This window comes from Mirounga angustirostris, unplaced genomic scaffold (assembly GCF_029215605.1).
Source record: "Mirounga angustirostris isolate CCGP_5_RB_7025 unplaced genomic scaffold, mMirAng1.0.hap1 SCAF_10, whole genome shotgun sequence".
Taxonomy (NCBI): domain Eukaryota; kingdom Metazoa; phylum Chordata; class Mammalia; order Carnivora; family Phocidae; genus Mirounga; species Mirounga angustirostris.
The window spans coordinates 38,062,445-38,082,381 of NW_026991718.1; the positions used below are offsets into that span (position 1 = coordinate 38,062,445).

The 19,937-nt window shown below is 47.7% G+C and overlaps 1 protein-coding gene across 1 annotated transcript; it reads left to right on the forward strand.

Annotated features, from left to right (window-relative positions):
* Positions 1-14,648: 14,648 nt before the first annotated feature.
* Positions 14,649-18,303, forward strand: FABP1 (fatty acid binding protein 1). The gene is made up of 3 exons (XM_045883742.2): positions 14,649-14,715; positions 16,337-16,509; positions 18,172-18,303. Exons 1-3 carry the CDS (start codon positions 14,649-14,651, stop codon positions 18,301-18,303), a joined length of 372 nt encoding a protein of 123 aa, XP_045739698.2.
* The last annotated feature ends 1,634 nt before the right edge of the window (positions 18,304-19,937 follow it).

The window sequence follows — 19,937 nt, forward strand, 5'->3', positions numbered from 1 at the left end:
CAGAAGAGTTGCATTTACTAAAAAACTGACTCTAAGAAAGACAAGTCATCTTGAGGAAGTGGTCCCAGCTCTACCCTTCTCCTTCAGATCCTAGAAAGAACGGTCTTTCTAGATAAGTAACGATATTGATAATGGCCATGGTGCTCATTCCTCATCCAGTTCATGGGCTCAGATGCACTGAGAAGGGGTAGGATAACCCGTGCAGTTGTGAGGCCCAAAGGTCTTCAGTCATCTTTGTCAAACCTGAGAAGACCTTTCATCCAGACCAGAGCCAGGGTACAGTTCTGCCTATTATCTAGGGCCATTGGAGGCCTCTAGATTGAATGCTGAGTTCAGACCATTTCGAGCCTAATCAAAGGAGCTATTGGCTTTTGATGCTTCCCTAATCTGAATGAGATTAATTGAATCTGTGGCACATGGCCAGCTGGTCAATGGTCACAGGGCCAATTTCTTAGATAGGAAGAGTAAACTCAGGGCCACTGAAGCTGTGAGCCATCCACAGGGACATGTGTGCTGGCAAAGGACTCCTGACTACTGTCCATCATCCTTCCAGCCTGGAGGAGAGGCCATACATGGAAGGATGGTGTGACTTGCCTGCCCAAGATATCTATGTCCTGCATCATCAGCCTACTGTCCTCTTCTTGTTCCCAGCCTCAATATCCCATTATTACATACATATATAACAGAGCAGAATAAGGCTGTCAACTGTTCCATCTGAGGTTATGCCTCCTTTTGTTTGTTTTTGATTTTTTGTTATCTATGGTATGACTTGATTATATTAAATTAAATGTCAGACAAAAAAGTATATATCTGGTATGATTGCATTTATACAAAACTCTAGAAAATTCAAACTAACCCAGTGACAGAAAGCAGATCAGTGGTTGCTTAGGAATGGGAGCAGTTGTGTGGCAAGGAGTGAGGGGAGGAATTACAGTGGGCCATGAGGAAAACCTAGACTGTGATGAATATTTCATTACCTTGATTGTAGTGATGGTTTTAGGGGTTCATACGTAAGTCAGACTTATCAAATTATACATTTTAAATATGTGCAGTTTATTGCATGTCAATTAGACATCAATAGAGCTGTTAAAAAATTAGTCTTTTAGTATAAAATAGTTCAACAAGGTTGCCAGATATCTGTCAACAACAACAAAAAAAGCACTTATCTATACCAGCAATAATCAATTAGAAAATATCAGCAAAAATCACAAAGCATCTAGGAACTGAATTTATAAAACATAGGGTACCTCCGTGGGGAAATTTAAAATTTTTTAAACTCTGTTAAAGAATTTAAGAGGATGTGCGTTTGATGGGATGACTCAATATTATAAGGATGACAATTCTCTATAGGTTGATGTAGACACAAACATAGGTATAGAAAGTACTTGATTTATCAGAAATGCACAGAGCTCCAAGTAAGAGAAAGTAGAGTACCATCTGAACAAGGATGGGGTTTTATAAGCAAAGAAGATATTAGGAAACAATCAAAATTGTCTGCTGCATTACTAAGCATGGTGTAGGGAAACATTTCTGACCTGGAGTCAAGAGCCTAGGGTTCGAATACCAGCTCCCATACAAGAGCACTGGAACTTTGGGTCAATCTCCTAACGTTTTTGGTCTTTTACCATCATCCATCAAAGCAGAGTCTAGACCATTTGATCTCTATAGTAAATTTAGCTCCACATTTTACCATTGAAGTAACAGGCTTCAGGAAGGTTGAGTGAGCTGCTTATGCCCAGCTCCCTGTCCCTACACCTTCAACCCAGGTAGTAAGGAGGTGCCTCCAGCCCCCGGGATCCTCCTTGCTTGTCCTTTACAAAGATATCCACGTGATTGATGTCCATTAATCCTCTCAGCAGGGGCACCTGGGTGGCTTAGTCGGTTAAGCGTCTGCCTGCCTTCTGCTCTGGTCATGATCTCAGAGTCCTGGGATTGAGCACCGTGTCAGGCTCCCTGCTCAGTGGGGAGTCTGCTTCTCCCTCCGCCTCCCCACCCCCCAGCTCTCGTGCTCGCTCATTCTCTCTAAAATAAATAAATAAAATCTTAAAAAAAAAAAAGATCCTCTCAGCAAAGCCAAGGGACAGCCATTCTGTCTCGTGGGAGGATCAAATCTCTGCAAACTTCTCAAGGACAATGGCCGCAATGTGTTAATATCTTGGATGAGCAAAGTCCTGGGAAGAGGTAAATGCTTGATAAATATTTGTTGAATGAGTGAATGAGTAAATTGCTTCTTATTCTACAAATGGGAAAATTGCAGTCAGAGAAGCTGATGCACCCCCAGGATGGTGTAGCCAGGGATCCATGATACCTGACCCACAAATCCTACAGTCTTTTCAATGGATGGCAATACCTATTTCTCATGTCCGTTAAAGATTGGGAGCAGAGGTGGGAGTTAAGAAGCAGCAAGATGAGCAGCAATAAATTGTAAAGGCTGCAGTCTGAGTCTGTGAATGGTTCAAGATACAAATCGAGGCAGTCTTGTTATATTCACTTGAGGGCCGGAGTGGTCTCCCGAAGCCAGGGTGCAGTGATCTGTTCTGGAGATCTGAATGGCAAGGATAGTAGTTAGCTTGCAGGGCTAGTGGGGGCTTTCCAAAGGGGGTGGAGAAGGTAGGAAAGGGGACACCCTGGGGAGATCCCAGGATGCTCAGACAGGCCTCCAGCAACACATTCAAACTTATCAGCAGAGTCAAGAGTCAGAAGTACAGAAATCTCCTTGTTTTGTTTTGTTTTCTCTTATAATGTGGATTCAAGCTTCTTTCTGTGACTATGGGACACTCATCCCTTGGTCCTGATATGCACCCCTGAGGGTGAGAGGAAGAAATGGCTCACACTAGAAACCGGGCAGGTCAGTGTGTGTTGCTTGTGTGTGGAAGCAGAAGGCAAGGTCGAAAACCACTTGCCGCCATAGAGGCCCAGTTCGGGGCATGGGCAGGGGCCAAGGGAGCTTCGGTGGCTGAGAAGCAGTGGTGACTGGAGCAGACGGGGCCTGGGAGCCGAGGAGTCTGCTCCTCCCTGGGCAGCTCCTGCCTGGGCTCAGCCTGGGCCTGAGCTGAGCTGATAGGAAAGGCTGGGGGTTGTTGCTGCTGCAGCATGGGGCCTTCTGAAACAGTAGTAAAACCCTAGTCATTCATTCATTCACTCACTCACTCATTCAATAAGTATCTCTTTAGCCCCTGCAGTGCACCAGGCACTGATTTCTCTGGGTCTTTGGTCTAGTAGCCAAACTTGCTGGTGATGAACTAAAAGAGAAATTTCCAAACTCTGAGTATGCATACTTCATTAAAATACAAAATTGTTTTTGCATTTGAATGAAAATGCGAAGAGAGGCATCTCTGGCACAGAGGACAGAGTTCTAGCATTACTCCCAGAAGGGCTGCCTTCTCTGCCGTTTCCCAGCGGTGCAGCCTCGGACAAGACACTTTCCCTCTCTGGATCTCAGTTTTCTCCGGGTGAAACGTGAGTAGCAGTATGCATCATGCCTTCCCAAGGGGTGCTTGGGAATGCATACATCCTGCTGAGCTGTGCTGTGCAGATTATGGTTTGGCATTTTATTCTAACCTTTGGCGATCTGGGTTCTCTTTGAATCGGTCTCCCCAACCACAATGAAAAATATCATCCAAAACCAGGGTCAAGAGTTTGTCCACTTGGGCCTATTTGGAAAAGGAGTCAAGTAAATGGTTTGAGACATCGGACTGGTTGCATTCAGGCCCATACATCTTTCTAATAAAGGTTTGATTCCCGTTTAACATGGCCAATGCTGCCCTTTCTCAAGATACCAGCATCTCCTTGGAAAACTTTGCCCTGACCTTGGAAAACAACTGCTATCAGAACTATTTTCAGCAAAGACAGCCAAAGAAAGCTGACAGACTCCAGGGCCCTGAGTTACAAAGGGGGTAGTTTAGTTAAATAATACTTAGTTGAAATTTAACCAAATTGTCAAAAGCTTTGGTCAAAGGAGAAACTTGGGCCAGAGCTGAACATGTGATTAAAAATGTACCTACCCCTGAAACACACACACACACACACACACACACCTGTCAGCAGATGGGGTGATCCCTCCTCTCAATGGACAGTGTGCATGTCATGAGCTCTGCCCACATCATGGAATCCTGTAACTTCCCCATGCTATTTTCCAAGGGTGGTGGGCTTTAGCATTTCTATGAAATGTTTATAAGGATATTGCTTAAACAGACCTGCTGCCCTTTCTCATAGATCTCTAATGACATCTCCACTCCGTACAATGAATTTGTTCCCTGTGTAATTGAAGATCCTGCCAGCAGGCAAATGCCAGAAGAGTTGTCACTTGTAAGCAAAGTTTGTGACATTTTATTCCTTTTTTAAAAGATTTTATGTATTTATTTGGAGCAGGAGCAGGGGCAAGGGCAGAGGGAGAGGGAGAAAGAATCTCAAGCAGACTGCACTGAGCGTGGAGCCCGATGAGGGGCTGAATCTCACAACCCTGAGATCATGACCTGAGCTGAAACCAAGAGCCGAAGCCCAACCGACTGAGCCACCCAGGTGCCCTGCATTTATTTTATTCTTATCTGTTCACTTGGTCATCCCACAGGCAGGTCCTGAGAGCTCTCTACTCTCAGGGACTTTGCTAAGCTCTAAAGATACACGTCAAAACACAGTCCCTGCCCTCAAGAAAGTTGCAAGTGATAAACAGAAGAAAACAGAGATAGAAATGTCATTACAAACCTAAACCTTCCAGTCGTATCATTGTACTCCCGAGTTAATATTATGATGATCATTTCCTCAAAGTTGAAATCCTCCCAGTCATGGATCAATAGACTGAAAGTAAGCAGTCAAAATTTTTTATTTTTTGTGTTTTGTGAGAACTGTACTTCTTAATCAAATTTTCATACATTTAAAACTTAATAATTCCATCAGAGTTGGAGGTACAAAAGAGGAGGTAATAATTCAGGGAGCCCCGAGATTTTCCCTTTAGCCTCAGACCAAATGGAGCCTCGGGCATCCCTGCGCTTGCTGACGGTGCTAGGGAATGCCTCAGACTTGAAACCTACCACTCTTGGAGACCTTGGCCGCCTCAAAAACTCTGCGGAGCATTTGGTGAGGTATCACTAATTGTGAGGCAGTCCCGAATGTTTGGAGAACATTTGTGGGAAACATCCTGATGAAAGATTTAGCATGGTTCCTCCTAAGTGGACTCACTCCCAGGTCCAGCATTAACAAGGAGAAGATCAGAACGATTTTGACATTAACAAATCCTTCAGCCTTGATTTCCACCCAAGTTTCCTATGAAGTTGGTGAGTGTAGGTGGGTGCCTGTGAATCAGGATGCACCTGGGAAATAGGATAGAGTCTGACTCCTCATCTTGCATTGATGTCACAGGTCTGGGCGGTGCAGCCAGACTCTGTGGGTTTGAATCCTGGCTCCTTCCTCTGTTCCTCACCTGGGAAGAGCTTAAGTTTCCTAACTTCTCTCTGCTTCAGAGTTCTCATCCCTAAAGCGGGTCTTAATGTGTTGCGAAATGGGTAATTCATGAAAGTGTGCCTGGTCTAACAGTGAGCGTTCAGGAAGTGTTAGCTGGAACAGCAAGGACATGCGGGAGGGACGCATGGGTCTGCAGCAGTGCCGTTGGGAGGCATCTATCTCCTCTCCTCGCCCACCCATGTGCTACAGGGGACCCCCAAACGCTCTCAGTTACAGTTTCACAACAGTGCTCCAATTCATACCCGCCCGCCTCCTCCCAAGATCAGGTCCTCCTCGTCTCTTCCCACAACTTTTGCTGGAGTTCCCTACCCATTTCTCCACCTCCAGATCTCTCCCCAGTCCGGCCAGTCTTTCCTGTTGCCTCCAGAGTAATCGTCCAAAACCACAATCTCACCTCTCTTCTGCTCTTTTGTTGACCGTCCATCGCCTGGCGTAGCAATATCCAAAATGCTGTCACTAGTTTATCAGCCTCACGGTTTCTTTTTGTCATAGCTTCAGGTGTCCCTTGTGCCAGGGTTTTGCCTGTGTCTCTGTATTTTAGGGACTTGGAGTCTACAAACTACATTTCCCGAACTCCTTTGCCCGCTGCCTCCTGTCCAGACCTCGGGCATGCCGATGAGCCAAGCGGCGGGAGCGTAGAAGGCGGAAGGAAGATGCAGTCCTGCTGGGCAGCATTCGCTCGCAGTTCTAGTGGCTGCTGGTTTGGCAGCAGGAATGCAGTGGCTCTAGGTTCCAGCAGCCTGCCTGGGGGTGGCCCCTCTCAGGGGTTCAAGCCCAAGCCAAGGAAGCACCACTTTACCAGTTCCACAGCTGGAGGCACCAGCCACCTCCAACCCTGTAGAAGCACGTGTAGACCTCTGGAACCCTGCGCAGGGGCATTCACAGCCTTGACTCCCCTTTCTTTTGCCGTTCCAGCTCTTTTGCTGTTCCAGCTCTTCCAACAGCTCGGTGACCAATCCCCTGTATTAAATTTCCTCATTTGAAATGCCCAAGGCAATATCTGTTTTCTCTCCTGGACTCCTGTCCTATGGGTTATTTTTTCTCTAAGTTACTCCTAAAACAACAACAACTCACCCTTGTCCTAAGCAATAACATCTATGAGGTCCTAAGTTGGTGTATGTTTTTCTAATCTGTATTAGACTAAATGCATAACTATTAATATTAATATATTAATATAAAAGTGTTTGTCCATTACCATCTAAAATCATGTCCTGTGCTGATACATACCCCATTCTGGGTATACACACACACTCTCATCTGGGGATACAAAGCAGTCTCCCCTTCACCATCTGGCTACGGCCTCCCTTTCTGGCTCCCATCCCCAGGTCTTCCTTCTCCTCTCTACTCTTCCTCTCTGAACCTCATGCTTTGTTCAGCAACAGCCTATTTTTCTATGCCTTTGCATGCTTTGTTCTCTATTCACGAATCTTTCATGAATCTTGACTCCCCTGACCAGAAAATTCCTTCTTACTCTTGACTCAATCATTCTCTACATTTTGAAGTTTTATTCAAACTTCATCTTGGTCAAAAGAGAGCTTTAATTCTCATCATGCTCCCTACTACACAAGTGAGTTCCTTTGTAGATTCAAAACATAACCCCTCGCCCCACAAATTTCACATAGGAGGTCAGAGTATGCTTGTTGAGCGAATATTCGAGAAGTAGATGAATCATCTGATGCTTGTGGCTTTGTTGGGATAGAAGCTGGGGAAAGGCTACCCTGGAGGAGGGGACAGAATGATGTGCATGATCACCACAGACAACAAGGTGTGTGTTTCCAGAGTGACCCATATGGGATATCCCAGTAAATCGAATATAGGAAGAACTGCAGATGCTAGCTTTAAAGAATTAGAATTTAGTGAAATACGCTTTGCACTCATCTCTACCGAACACAAAGCCAGCAACCACCTCAGGATTTTTTATTTCTCTGAGTTCTCTCTTCATGCACAAGCACTGTCAGTTTATTTGGTCTAGAATAAGAGGACATTTCTGAGCTAACAGTAAGCCAACCATGAATGATTCAAGAGGTCAACAATATCTGGACTATTGTCCTATCAACATTTTCTAGACACGTACTCCGTGGAAAGTGCAACACTAAGCTCTGGTTTAGAAGAATTTTCAGGAAAGTAACCAAGATATACACCTTTGAGAATTATAATATGGGAATAATAAAGGTTGGAAACATAAGCTTTGGAGTCCAACAGACTGGGTTCGTGCTCCTATTTGGCAAATTCCTATTTGCATAACTGGAAGCTGTTACTAACCTTTTCATACCTTAGTTTTCTCATCTGAAAAATGGCAATAATAACACCTTATAATACTGTTTTGAGAATGTGATGAGATAGTAGAAAAAGCACCTACTTAGTGTTTGGTTAATAGAAGCTATTGTTTTATCACTATGAATATAATAGACCTAATGGAACAGAATAGAAATTGGCATTGCGGACATTGATCTAGGACAGCAGAGAAAGCAGAGACCTCAGGAGGGTTGTACAGGGAGGGAGTGTAGGCTGAGCTTTGGGGATGTCAGTGGAGTGGCCATCCTGACTCCAAAGGGCTGATGACTCACAGCTCTAAAGCAGAGAGAATGCAGGGTTGGAAGATGAGGGTGACCGGTTGGCCAAGGATCACTTGGAAGAGATTTTTCTTTGAAGTGTCAGGCTGAATTTGAGGCCCACTGGGCTAGCTTTCAACCCTCAGAGGGTAAAAGACACAAGGACACAGGGATATAGGACAAGCAAGCACTATTAGGTTTACAGCCAAAATAGGAGCCTTATAAACAGCCTTAGAGATAAGTTTTGAGTTCTATTTTGATTACACCAGCCTGCAAATCACCCCCACTACCTGCCACGTAATCCATAGGATTTTCCACTCTACTGTGTCACAGTAAAGGAGAACTCACAGGGGTCCTTAAAATAACTCATAGGAAGGTCTCGTTTCTACAACAAGGATATTCCTAAAAATTATTTGTAAAAGGACATTTGGTTGAGTATACTATTCAGGGCAATCTGTGTGGTATGATTTTTTTTACAGTGCAAACCACCACCCACAATGTTTGTTTATCATATTTGCATCCTCCCCCCACCTTGGGTTCTTCAAGTGGGCAGACCTCCAAAAATGCCAAGGATATTGGATGGTTTTAAGGCAGATTCCATTCCAGGTACTGGACAGTTGTTTACAGGGGTTCTTTAAGGAAATTCAATGATCGAAGACATAGAATATGCATATGAAAAGCAAAACTTAAGAATGTCTTTTAAAATTATTTGTTGAAGGATGTACATCCTGAAATTCCACTGAAAGGATTTTTTTTTTTTTAAAGATTTATTTATTTATTTGACAGAGAGAGAGATAGCGAGAGAGGAAACACAAGCAAGGGGAGTGGGAGAGGGAGAAGCAGGCTTCCTGCGAAGCAGGGAGCCCGATGTGGGGCTCGATCCCACGACCCTGGGATCGTGACCTGAGCCGAAGGCAGACTCTTAACGACTGAGCCACCCAGGCGCCCCTCACCAAAAGGATTTAAAACAGCACATAATAAAAACACAAGACTTCCAGGACCCACAACATGGTCAACAGAGCTGATGCAAGCTCTTCCCTCAGCAAGGTTAAAATGTGCAGGTTGAACCATAACAGTTTTTCAGAACTATAGCTGAGGTCACAAGAAGGAAAGAAAGAAAAATCCCCAAGTGTCAGAAGCACAGAGAGAACTGAAAGAGCAGTAAACACTGCGATGAGGCTGGGGTGCCTGGGGTGATCGCCAGACCTGGAAATAGGCCTGGGAGGCCAGGAGTGTGGATTTCCATACCCTCAGGAGCAGGAGATGAGGCGCCGGGGCTTGTAAAAGACACGAAGTGGGGATGGAGATTCCCACCGGTAGGCCAGTGCACCTTAGCATACCGGGCAGGGATGGAAGTCACTACCCACCTGCCCAGGGAGATGGGAAGAAGCTTGTCCCCAAGCCAAGGGATAAACAAAAACCAGTCCTGAGCTAGGGATAGCTCTGAGACACCTGGAAAAGGCCAATGCAAAGCGCTCTGATCCCCTCTGATAAGAGCTTCACATTGCTGAAGGACTTGACAGTTTACCCAAGGCATTCACAGGGCAGAGAATGTCATGACCATTTCACAGATAAGGAAGCAGAGGCTGGTAAGGCTGAGTGATTTGTCCAGGATCACAGGTCAGGTAGGGAAATCTGGGCCCAAACCAAAGTCCTTCCTCTCCAGAGCCCTTTGTCTAGCAGAAGTATGGGCAGCTCAGGACACCTCCAGCAGCTCACAGGACATGAGCAAGCTGACGCGGCAGACACCCTGGGGTCAGACACACCTGAAGAGGGGCCTGGCCTCTCATGTTCCGGTCACCAGGAGGCACATCACCTCTTCTTGCCCACCTCCACACTGCTCACCCGAGTAGGGAGCATGAGGAGAGGGGATGTCTAGTGGGCACCGAGGAAGCATTACACTTTGGGAATTGAAAACTGCTCCCATGAAATGAGAGTCTTTTTTTTTTTTTTTTTTTTCTTGAAAGCCACTTGAACTTTGTCATTGCAATTAAGCTTATCTCTTCTTGTGTTTGCTTAGCTTGTGGACCGGAGATGTCATTACCCTCTCCTAATTTTATGGAAAACCACTTGTAAGTGTTAAATTTTGAAATGGCCACTGACCTCCTCAGCTTCAAGACTCACACACACACAAATTTGGCCTGAAGGAGGCCGTCGCGGATTGCCTGAGAAGGCCCCATCTGGGATCCTGGGGAGAGAGGAGGTCCTTGCGTCATGTCTGTCAGGCTGTCCATTTGCAGGTCTTCACCACTGTACCAGCCTCTGGGCCAGCCTCTGACTGAATCCTGCCCAGGTGCTCCCTGGACTGGGTAGGCAGGGAGTGAAGGGCCAAGGAGAAGGGTCTGCAGGGAGTCAGACACCAGAAAAGAAGGACCTGCCACAGCCTCCCTGCGAGGGCTCTGGGATGAGTGCTAACTTGCCCTAGGAGAAAAATTCATGACCGTCCTTCCCACTCTCCACCTTAGAGCCCAGAGAGAAGCACTGTGGGGTGTGTCATGTGACATCCATGGTCAAGGGGAGAGTGTCTGGATGTGGACCCAGGTATTCCTTTATCTGAGGAGAGATGCTGGGCAGGCAATGGCTGCGTGGGAGAGCATGGTGTATCCAGGAAACTTCCAGTAGATCCTCCCAAATTAAGCACTTACTGGCCGCAGGGGGAGGGGGTTAATGGCCTCATCATCGCCATTTCCTTAGTGATTATTTCATTGCTTTTAAAAACTCCCAGATTCCCCACTGAAGCAAGTTTCTACTGATTTGCTCCCTGATAAATGTTTGAGAAGTTCTTCGGATAGGTGGTGGGTGAGGTGGGGTGGGTGGGGTCTCAGGTCCGACTTGAGTTTAGTCTAGCACTCGGCCAATGCGGTCATTAGACAGACACAGACCAGCTATCAGCCTGTGGATATTAGTCTACGTCACCAGATACCATCTGGGATCACATGGCACTCTGGGATTTGGGTAAAATTAGCTTGAATTCCTCCAAAGCCCTCACTAAGATTTCTGGGGATCCTTGGGGGGACTGTGCTCCCATACACACCCTGCTTCCTGATACAGATAGTCCCTGACTTATGTTCAGCTTAGGATTTTTTGAGTTTACCATGGTGTGAAAGTGATACTCATTCAGTAGAACCCATACTTTGTGAATTTCGATCTTTTTCCGAGGCTAGTGATAATGCAGTACGATCATCTCCTGTGAAGATGGGCAGCCGCTGTGAGCCTTGGCTCCATCAGCCACGTGATCACAAGAGTAAACAATCAATACACTTAAAGCCATTCTGTACCCACGTAAACTTTGTTTTTCACTTTCAGTACAGTAGTCAATAAATTACATGAGATATTCAATACTGTGTTATATAATAGACTTTGCGCTAGATGAGTTTGCCCAAATGTAGGCTAATGTAAGTGTCCTGCGTACGTGTAAGGTAGGCTGGGCTAAGCTATGAAGTTCAGTAGGTTAAGTGTAGTAGATGCATTTTCCATTCATGGTATTTTCAACTCACAATGGGTTTATTGGGACATAACGCCATCATTAAGTCGAGAAAGATCTCTATGGTTTCAGGTGTACTGTCTCATCTCCATGGCATGAATCCAGAAATGAAACTCAGCCCTTCATCATTTTCCATTTGCACCTGTATTGATTTATGAATTACCTTTTACTAAAGCACCTGAGGTCGTCGGAGAGGGAATTAAAGAAAGATGGATGGGGATTCACTTGGCGGCAAATGAGCAGCTTCAAAAGCAACAGGAACTTTCGGAAGCGCTTCGCGCTTTACTGTCACCGGGGTGTCTTCGTGCCCCGTCACCCCACACCCACTCACTGGTTCCCCTCCTTTCTGCCCACTGCACTGCTCTTCCCTTTCCCGACGTCCAGGGGCAAAGGGGGGCCTCTCCCAGCGTCCTGCACAGCGCAGCAGGCCTTCCCCGTCACCGCCTGAGCCCTTGCTGATCACAGATTTTGGGTTTCACTCACTCTCTCTTCCAAGCAGCTACTCCAGCCATTTACACACACACACACACACACAGAGTTTCCTCTCCAAGAGGAATTCTGATGCCAATTCTTTTTTTTTTTTTAAAGATTTGATTTATTTATTTGAGAGAGAGAATGAGATAGAGAGCATGAGAGGGGGGAGGGTCAGAGAGAGAGGCAGACTCCCTGCTGAGCAGGGAGCCCGACGTGGGACTCGATCCCGGGACTCCAGGATCATGACCTGAGCCGAAGGCAGTCACTTAACCAACTGAGCCACCCAGGCGCCCTCTGATGCCAATTCTTAAGATAATGGATTTTTCACTGCCTTACATATACATATATAAAATAAAAAAACCATTGTCCCTGGGGCCACTGTGTGGCTCAGTCAGCTGAGCATCCGATTCTTGATTTTGGCTCAGGTCATGATCTCGGGGTTGTGGGATCAAGCCCCACATCTGGCTCATAGCTCTGCTTGGAGTCGCTTGGGATTCTTACCCTCTGCCCCCTTTCTCTCTCTCAAGTAAATAAATCTTAAAAAAAAAAAAATCATTGTCCCACTTGGAGGAGATTAGGCTCTAATATGGGTACCCTCAATACAATGAGACATATTAAAAGGTACATAATCAAGGTTCAGAACAAGATGTGGGTGTCATGCTTTGAGCCACTGTCCCAATGGTGCTAGGGCTTTTGTGGTGCCTAAAAATGGCTGTGAGTTCTGGGCCTCCAAGCCTGTGTAACGTTCTCCAGGGACCGTCCTGACCCGTGGCCCGGAAAGCACTCTGTGTCCTGGGCACTATCAGAGGAGGACCGAGCAGAGAGGGCAGAGTGGAGCACCCCTCTGCCCCAGAGGGAAAGGCTTACTGGGGCTGGGATCTGCGGGGCAGCTGTCAACAGGTACCCTCTGCCCGCGCTGCTCAGAAAGGACTGACCTCTCCGTGGCAGGGCATATGCTGACGCCACCTGTCAGGGACTCCAGAGGAGGGCTTAGGCATCGAGCACATGTGGGGATGAGAGGACTTCTCGGGTGCTTTGCTGGATCCACAGGTCCACATTCTGGAAGTTTGGGAGAGTACGTGTGAGGGAGTCGGAGACACCAGAGCACGACTCTCCGGTGGACTGACACGCTGTATTAGTGCTGGGCTCCTCCAGCTTGTCTTTCTGCAGTGTCAGTGTCCCTGGCATGAGCCCCCACACACTCACATGTCCCCCTGACTCCCATACAGCCAGAACCTGAGGGCTGCTGGGCTTCCAGGGCAGATGCCCCGGCAGCCCAGACAGTTGGCAGCTGAGTGAGTGAGCGTGCAGTCATCCTGGTGACCATGCTGCAGGTGAGGACAGACAGGGTCCCCTGGCAACGGAGAGCATTGTCCAGGAAACAGAAAGCTCCTGCTGCAATCTCCCATCATCTATCCTGGTGCAGGCTGGAATGGCAGAGCAGGACCGCAGAGGAAGGAGAAAGAATGGACATGGACGGGAAGAGAGTAGCTGGCTCTTGGTCTCAGGGTTACCCCGTTGCCAGCCCTGTTCACTGGAGTCTCATCTATGCATACTTGCCTGGTCAGACACACAGAGACACACACACACACACACACACACACCCTGATCCTGGCTGCCCAGCGCCAATGATTCAGTGATGTGAGGGGCTGTGCCAACCTAATTCTCCATATTTCTTATTTTCCTTTAACAAGAAGATCCATGGCCTCATTATCTTTTGATGGTTTTTATTTACTGACCTATTACAGACACCTACTAGGTGCCAGGTATTGGGAATGCCAAGGAAGAAATGAAAAAGAATACACAGAGAAATAATCCCAGTAGGATTTGGAACATAGGTATTTGCAAAGTGCTCTATGAGCCTAGAGGATTTCTAGAGGAGGTGAGCAGGTGGAGAAGGTGAGGGAAGGGCAGAGGGTGCAGTGGGAAAGCATGGCCCCCCTGACATGTTCGGTTGGCCCAGCAGATACTACCTGCTTTCTCTCTCCTACCCCGTCTCTGCCTAATAAAATGCATCTCAATTTCCGCACACCCAGTTTCCATGGTTCCCACCTGCCCTTCACTATGCAGTGCTTTGTCTGACACCTTTAAACGGAGACTGATGTGGATGGTGCAGAGCTTGGAATTATCAAGAGGAATCCCAGAATACAAAATGGTGCTAGGGGCTTATGACATCTTTGTAAAAATTAAGTTTGTGTAATAAGGTTGGAAGAGATCATAAGGTTATGTAAAGAAGGGGAAGTTTTGGGTTTAAAAGGATTCTTTGGTATTTTTCTGTGTGTCTAGATCTAAGTACACACACGTATATATGCACACATCTCTAAGCGCACAGGCACATACATACGTGTGTACAAATATGTATGCATACACATAGGCACACACACACATTTAATGGAGGATTGGCGCATTAAAGGCTGTAGGAACTTAGAGCTTTGCACTTGACTGACATCCATTAATGTTTGCTGAATTAGAGCAAACCTCTGCTGTGCCCATCCTGTTTTTTTATCGTTGACCATTGCTCTTAGCAGTTAATGTTTGAACCTGGCCATAAAGGAGTAGACAGCTGCTGACCTATGTCCAACATCCAAAGCGGAAGGAGCCCCCTATAAATCAGCCCACACTGGGCAGCCCAGCCAGCAGGGCTGCAGATCTGCTGTGGAGTGAGACTTGTCGCCACCATGAACTTCTCTGGCAAGTACCAACTGCAGAGCCAGGAAAACTTTGAGGCCTTCATGAAGGCAGTTGGTGAGTGCTGGGCTGGACACCAAGGCTGGGGGGTCACAGGAATAAGGGTCTGGCCCCGCTGGCGGTGGCTAATCAGAGTCTCGATGCTGGGATGGGAGAAAAGTTTCAGGCTTTGCACAGACCAAAGGCCATGTTATGCATGGGACTTTTTTAGTCATTTGCAGCTTGTGCTATTGCTCCCTGGACAAGGCCATTCCATAGGCAATCTCTGCTGGCACCTCACTGTGTGACCTCCCTCCCTCCCTCATTCATTCATTCATTCTTCTAACAGACGTTGATTCAGGGCCAACCACATGCTGAGCACGGTGCAAGACGGATACCAAGGAGACAGATAACTTGGAAATGGGCCCCATTTCCAAGTCACAGTTTAGAGAGAGAAAAAGAGAAGAGATAAATACAATAAAGTATCCCCTAATGTGTACTGAGCACTGACTCATTACCAGGCACTGTGCTAAGCCCTTAGTATGCAATATCCCAATGAATCCTCACCAAAAAACTCTGAGTTGGGTACTAATATTTTTCCCATTTCACAGTCAAGACAACTGAGACCTAGAAGGGTTAAGTAATCCCGACCAAGGTCACACAGGTAGGAAGCATTTGCATTGGGATTTGAAGTGGATGCTGGTTCCAGAGACCCCACTTTACTCCTCTGTGCCTCCCAGAGTCATGTGCACAAGGATGAGGGGCTCACGGGAGGGCACGGATGGAGGGCTTGCTGGTGATGAAGGTGAGCCTTGGCTGGGCCTTGGCAGATGAGCAAGTGGTTCCTAGGGGATGGGGGAAGGGAGCATGCTCCAGGTAGAGGGAACCCTATGAGGAAAGGGGCAGTGAGACAAAGAAGGGTGCCGGGGTGGGGGGGGGAAGTGTGGGGAAGACAGCAAAGGCAGAGAGAGGAGGACCTTCAGGGCTAGCCAAGAGCTAGGCTCTCCTCCTGCAAGGTGTCACACCACCTCTGTTCCCTCTGTTCCGAATCCCTTACCTGGGCCACAGGACCTTCTACCCCCACTGCCAATGCACATGGACCTCACTTCATATGACAGTGTAGATGTGCCCTGAAATGTGTAAAGGTCTGTCCCAGGGCAAGGGACTCCCACTGCACCTTCCTTAAGAGCCTTGACAGCAGAGGTCTAGGTGGGGATGGGTGGCCAGAGGCTCGCTGGACACTGTCCTGGCTGGCCCCTATTGTCCTGGCATATTATTCATTGTTCCCCCTCTCACTCTCAGGAGGGACCCGGCTGGAACACAAACTGTGTGGTCACTCTGGGTGTGGAATGAAACACTGACACTCAGAGCAAAGTCTGGTGTGAGATAAGAGAGCGAGCGGGAACCGGGGTGCTCACTAGAGGAAAGGTTCTTCAGGACACAGGAGTGTCTTCTTTATAAACCCACTCCCCCCCCACCCCGGTGAAATAGTGGACTGCCAGGTCAGGCGGAGTCAGGCCACTGACCCTTCCTTTCAGAGGTCAAAGCCCATGTTGCTCACAGGACTCAATCCGGGCCTCTGGCCCCTGGGGAGACACAGCACTTCCCTGTCTGACTCCACGCCACAGAGTTTCTCTATGACCGTCGCCCTACAGCTCCCACCTCTGCTCATCTCTGAACCTTAAATGGTTTCCACCAGGTCTGCCTGACGAACTCATCCAGAAGGGGAAGGACATCAAGGGGGTGTCGGAAATTGTGCAGAATGGGAAGCACTTCAAGCTCATCATCACCACGGGGTCCAAAGTGATCCAAAATGAGTTCACCTTGGGGGAAGAGTGTGAACTGGAAACCATGACTGGGGAGAAGGTCAAGGTAGGAGGTGCCCCCTCATACCACCCTCTGCTTCTGGAACTTTCCCTGGAACCTGGCCCCAGGGCCTGATCCCGCCAGACTCCCACCTCACAGTTCCCACCTCAGATACCTTATTTGTGACTCCACTTCTGGGGTGGGAGCCAGAGAGACCAAGACAGCCCTAGGGAAGCTCTAGGGAGGCCCTTCCCGTTTTCCTGTGACTGTCTGGGTGCTCTGGCCGGAGAACCCGAGCTCTCTCGTGTGGAGGACGTGGTAGGGACCAGGCACAGGTTCGCCCAGGCCCAGCAGTGGACAAGCAGGAATCCGTGAAACACCCTAAACAGAGCTGTGACGTCATCTTTGAGCCCAAAGTAAACTGGCCTTGCTGAGCCTACAGCTGCTGGTCATGGGGAGAGATTTCCTGAAGGAGGTGCTAGCAACACCAAGAACACCAGAATACCAAGGCCCCGGGGCAGGCTCTCAGACCAAGCCTTCAGGGGTCGCTGAGCCCCTGGCCTCAGCTACCTTATCTGTAAAATGGGCATAGCCACCCTTCGCTGACTGAAGGGAGTGGGCAGGGCGGCATCACTCTGCTGGGCTGCGGCTCAGGGTGTGCAATGAGAGCTGGGTGTGCATTGTGGAAAAGACCAGAAGATGATGGCAGAGAGATCCGAGGCAGTGCGGTGCCCCTCACTAGAGACTTCGCTTCCTCCCTGGGAAACTCCGCACGCCTAACACAGCCAACACCACAGAGCAGCTGTCTTCACGCCTCCCCCTCCAGACAACTTTGTGCCTTGGCCTCAGCATGTTGGTCTTTTTACCTCTTCTGACGGCCTCTTATTTCTGCCTCTCCAGATATGACATTACAGGTCAGAAAATCTGTGATAAACTTTAGGAGGGAAATCGTCTTGATGTGCCCGTAGGAAGGGCAGGCCATCTTGGGTTTTACCACAGGCCTTTTCCAATTGTCCATCTTGGAGGCACATTTTTAACCTTGGCCAGGGTCTTCTGTTTCCTGCTGGGATTCTGCTATCTCTTCCTGGATGCATAAAGTTTGGAAAAGAGACCACAGTAGAAAATATAAATGTGCTGGAAGGAACATATACCAAAGCTTAATAGGTGTTCTCCCAACCGGCCAGTATTTTGAATTTTGCTACTCCTTCTGCCCATCAGTATGGAGAATTGGGATTTTACCAATTTTATCTTAGTGCTTGCATTTGAGACCACTTAGGTGTCCATGCTCATTCTCATAGTTCACGTACCATAAATGAGAAGTTTGACCAAAGAAGCACTGGCATTTCCTTTGGCTTTTAAAGGCACCTCCTGGGGGCGCTCGGTGGCTCAGTCGGTTAAGCGTCTGCCTTCGGCTCAGGTCATGATCCTGGAGTCCCGGGATAGAGTCCCGCATCAGGCTCCCTGCTCGGCGGGGAGTCTGCTTCTCCCTCTGACCCTCTTCCCTCTCATGCTCTCTGTCTCTCATTCTCTCTCTCGCAAATAAATAAAAATCTTTAAAAAAAAAAAATAAAATAAGGGCACCTCCTGTCTTTAGAGCCGGAGGACTGGGGGACGTGAGTGGCTTGGCTGTTGTCTGCCAGGACCCAGGCAGGGAAACCAGTGTCACTGGTGAGGGTCCTGCTCCCTCCCCTGACTTTCCTCACAGCTCATTTCTTCTCTCCCCTGCAGGCAGTGGTCCAGATGGAAGGTGACAATAAACTGGTGACAACTTTCAAAGGCATCAAGTCTATGACCGAACTCAATGGCGATGTGATCACCAACGTAAGTTGGCACTCTGAGCTGCTGGCTCCCAGTGCTTGAGGGGAAGGGAGAGGTCAAGGGAGAGGTGCAGCTCCCCCGCCACCTTTCCTGTGCTCAGCCTCGGCTACCACTTACTGAGGACCCATGATGTACCAGGCAGTTTACACACATTATCTCCATCTTCCCACAGCCCTGACTTTTCTAAGTGGGGAAACTAAGGCAACAAATAGCCAGGGAATGGCAGGATGAGGGTTGCTCTGAGCGGGGCCTGTCACACAGGGCTGTCATCCACAGTTGTATATGCACAATCCTACACGGAGCCAGCCAATCCCATTATAGATGGTGTGGACTCGTATACTCAGTACCATCTTGAAGCAGATGCTAGTTAACCTCCCCCTCTTCCTTCTCTCCTCATTGCTATCCCCCTTTCTTCATGCATACCCAAATAGGATGGGGTAAGAGAGGTGCTTGTTAGAAGGAGATAGAGGGTCCTGCAGAGCCACCAGCATGACCCACCTTTCTCAGTCTCCACAGGGATGTAGCCATAAGACTTGCTCACAAGGAGAATCATATTCATAGCAATTTTATGGCAGCCTTTAAGAGTGGCACACTCCCGTTGTGCAATCATCCTTGGTGCCTGATAGTCGGCCATGTCCTGTCCCTGATTTGGGGGTGAATAGCACAGTGTTTCTCCTGCAGTTACGTTCCTCTGGATCTTCTTTGCCCCCAGGATGTGCTTTGGGGAGTAATAGAAGGCAGAACACTACCCAAGGGGTCTGTCACACCCCTCCTCATTGAAGTGGGAGAATCCCTCAACTAGGTAGAGTGTGAGGGTCAACAAGGAAACATGCTGTCCCCACCCCTGCCGGCACATTCACAGAACAGCAGGAAGGTACCAGTAGGGTGGAGGGAGATGAGCCTTTCCTGGACTCAGTCCTGGCCAAAGTCCTTTGATAGGCTTTTTTCCTGCTTTGATATGCTTTTGTTATCTCCCCTAACCTTCCCCTCAGCTGTGAGGGAGGCGGGATGAGGGATTTGATAGATAGGTTGACCTGTCCAAGGTCATCCAGCTAATGAGCTGTAGAACCAGGGTTCAAACCTAGATCTTTTCATTCCATTCCATTGCTGCTGAAGCTAAGAGGCTCCTTTGGTACATAGCAGGCACTCAATGAAACTTTGAGAAATTGGATTAGACTGGACTCGTTTGGATGGTCTTGCTCTCACAACCATCGATATAGAAAGGAATTCACTAAAAGGCAGGACAACTCTTCACATGAGGAAGTGAAGTGACAAAGACCTGGCATGGAATTTTAGAAAAGATTGCCCACCCTTTCTCTGATCTTACAAAAAACAGAGACATCTTTGGGTTGTTTCATATGCTAGCATATTTGGGATGATTTTGTGGCCTTAATTACCTTTTACGATTCAACATCAGATTAACATTTTGTGTTTTTCTGTTTGTTTTTACTTTCAGACCATGACACTGGGTGACATTGTCTTCAAGAGAATCAGCAAGAGAATTTAAACAAGTCTGCACTGCATATTCTTTTACTGTGTAAAATTAATGTAATAAAGTGAACTTTGTTTTAAAAAAAAATCTTTTCTTCTCAATGGCTTGTCATTGATGGGCTATTGGTATCAATGGGCCCTGATCACCTATATTTTTGTAAATCTTGATGATCTGCTTGTTCTAT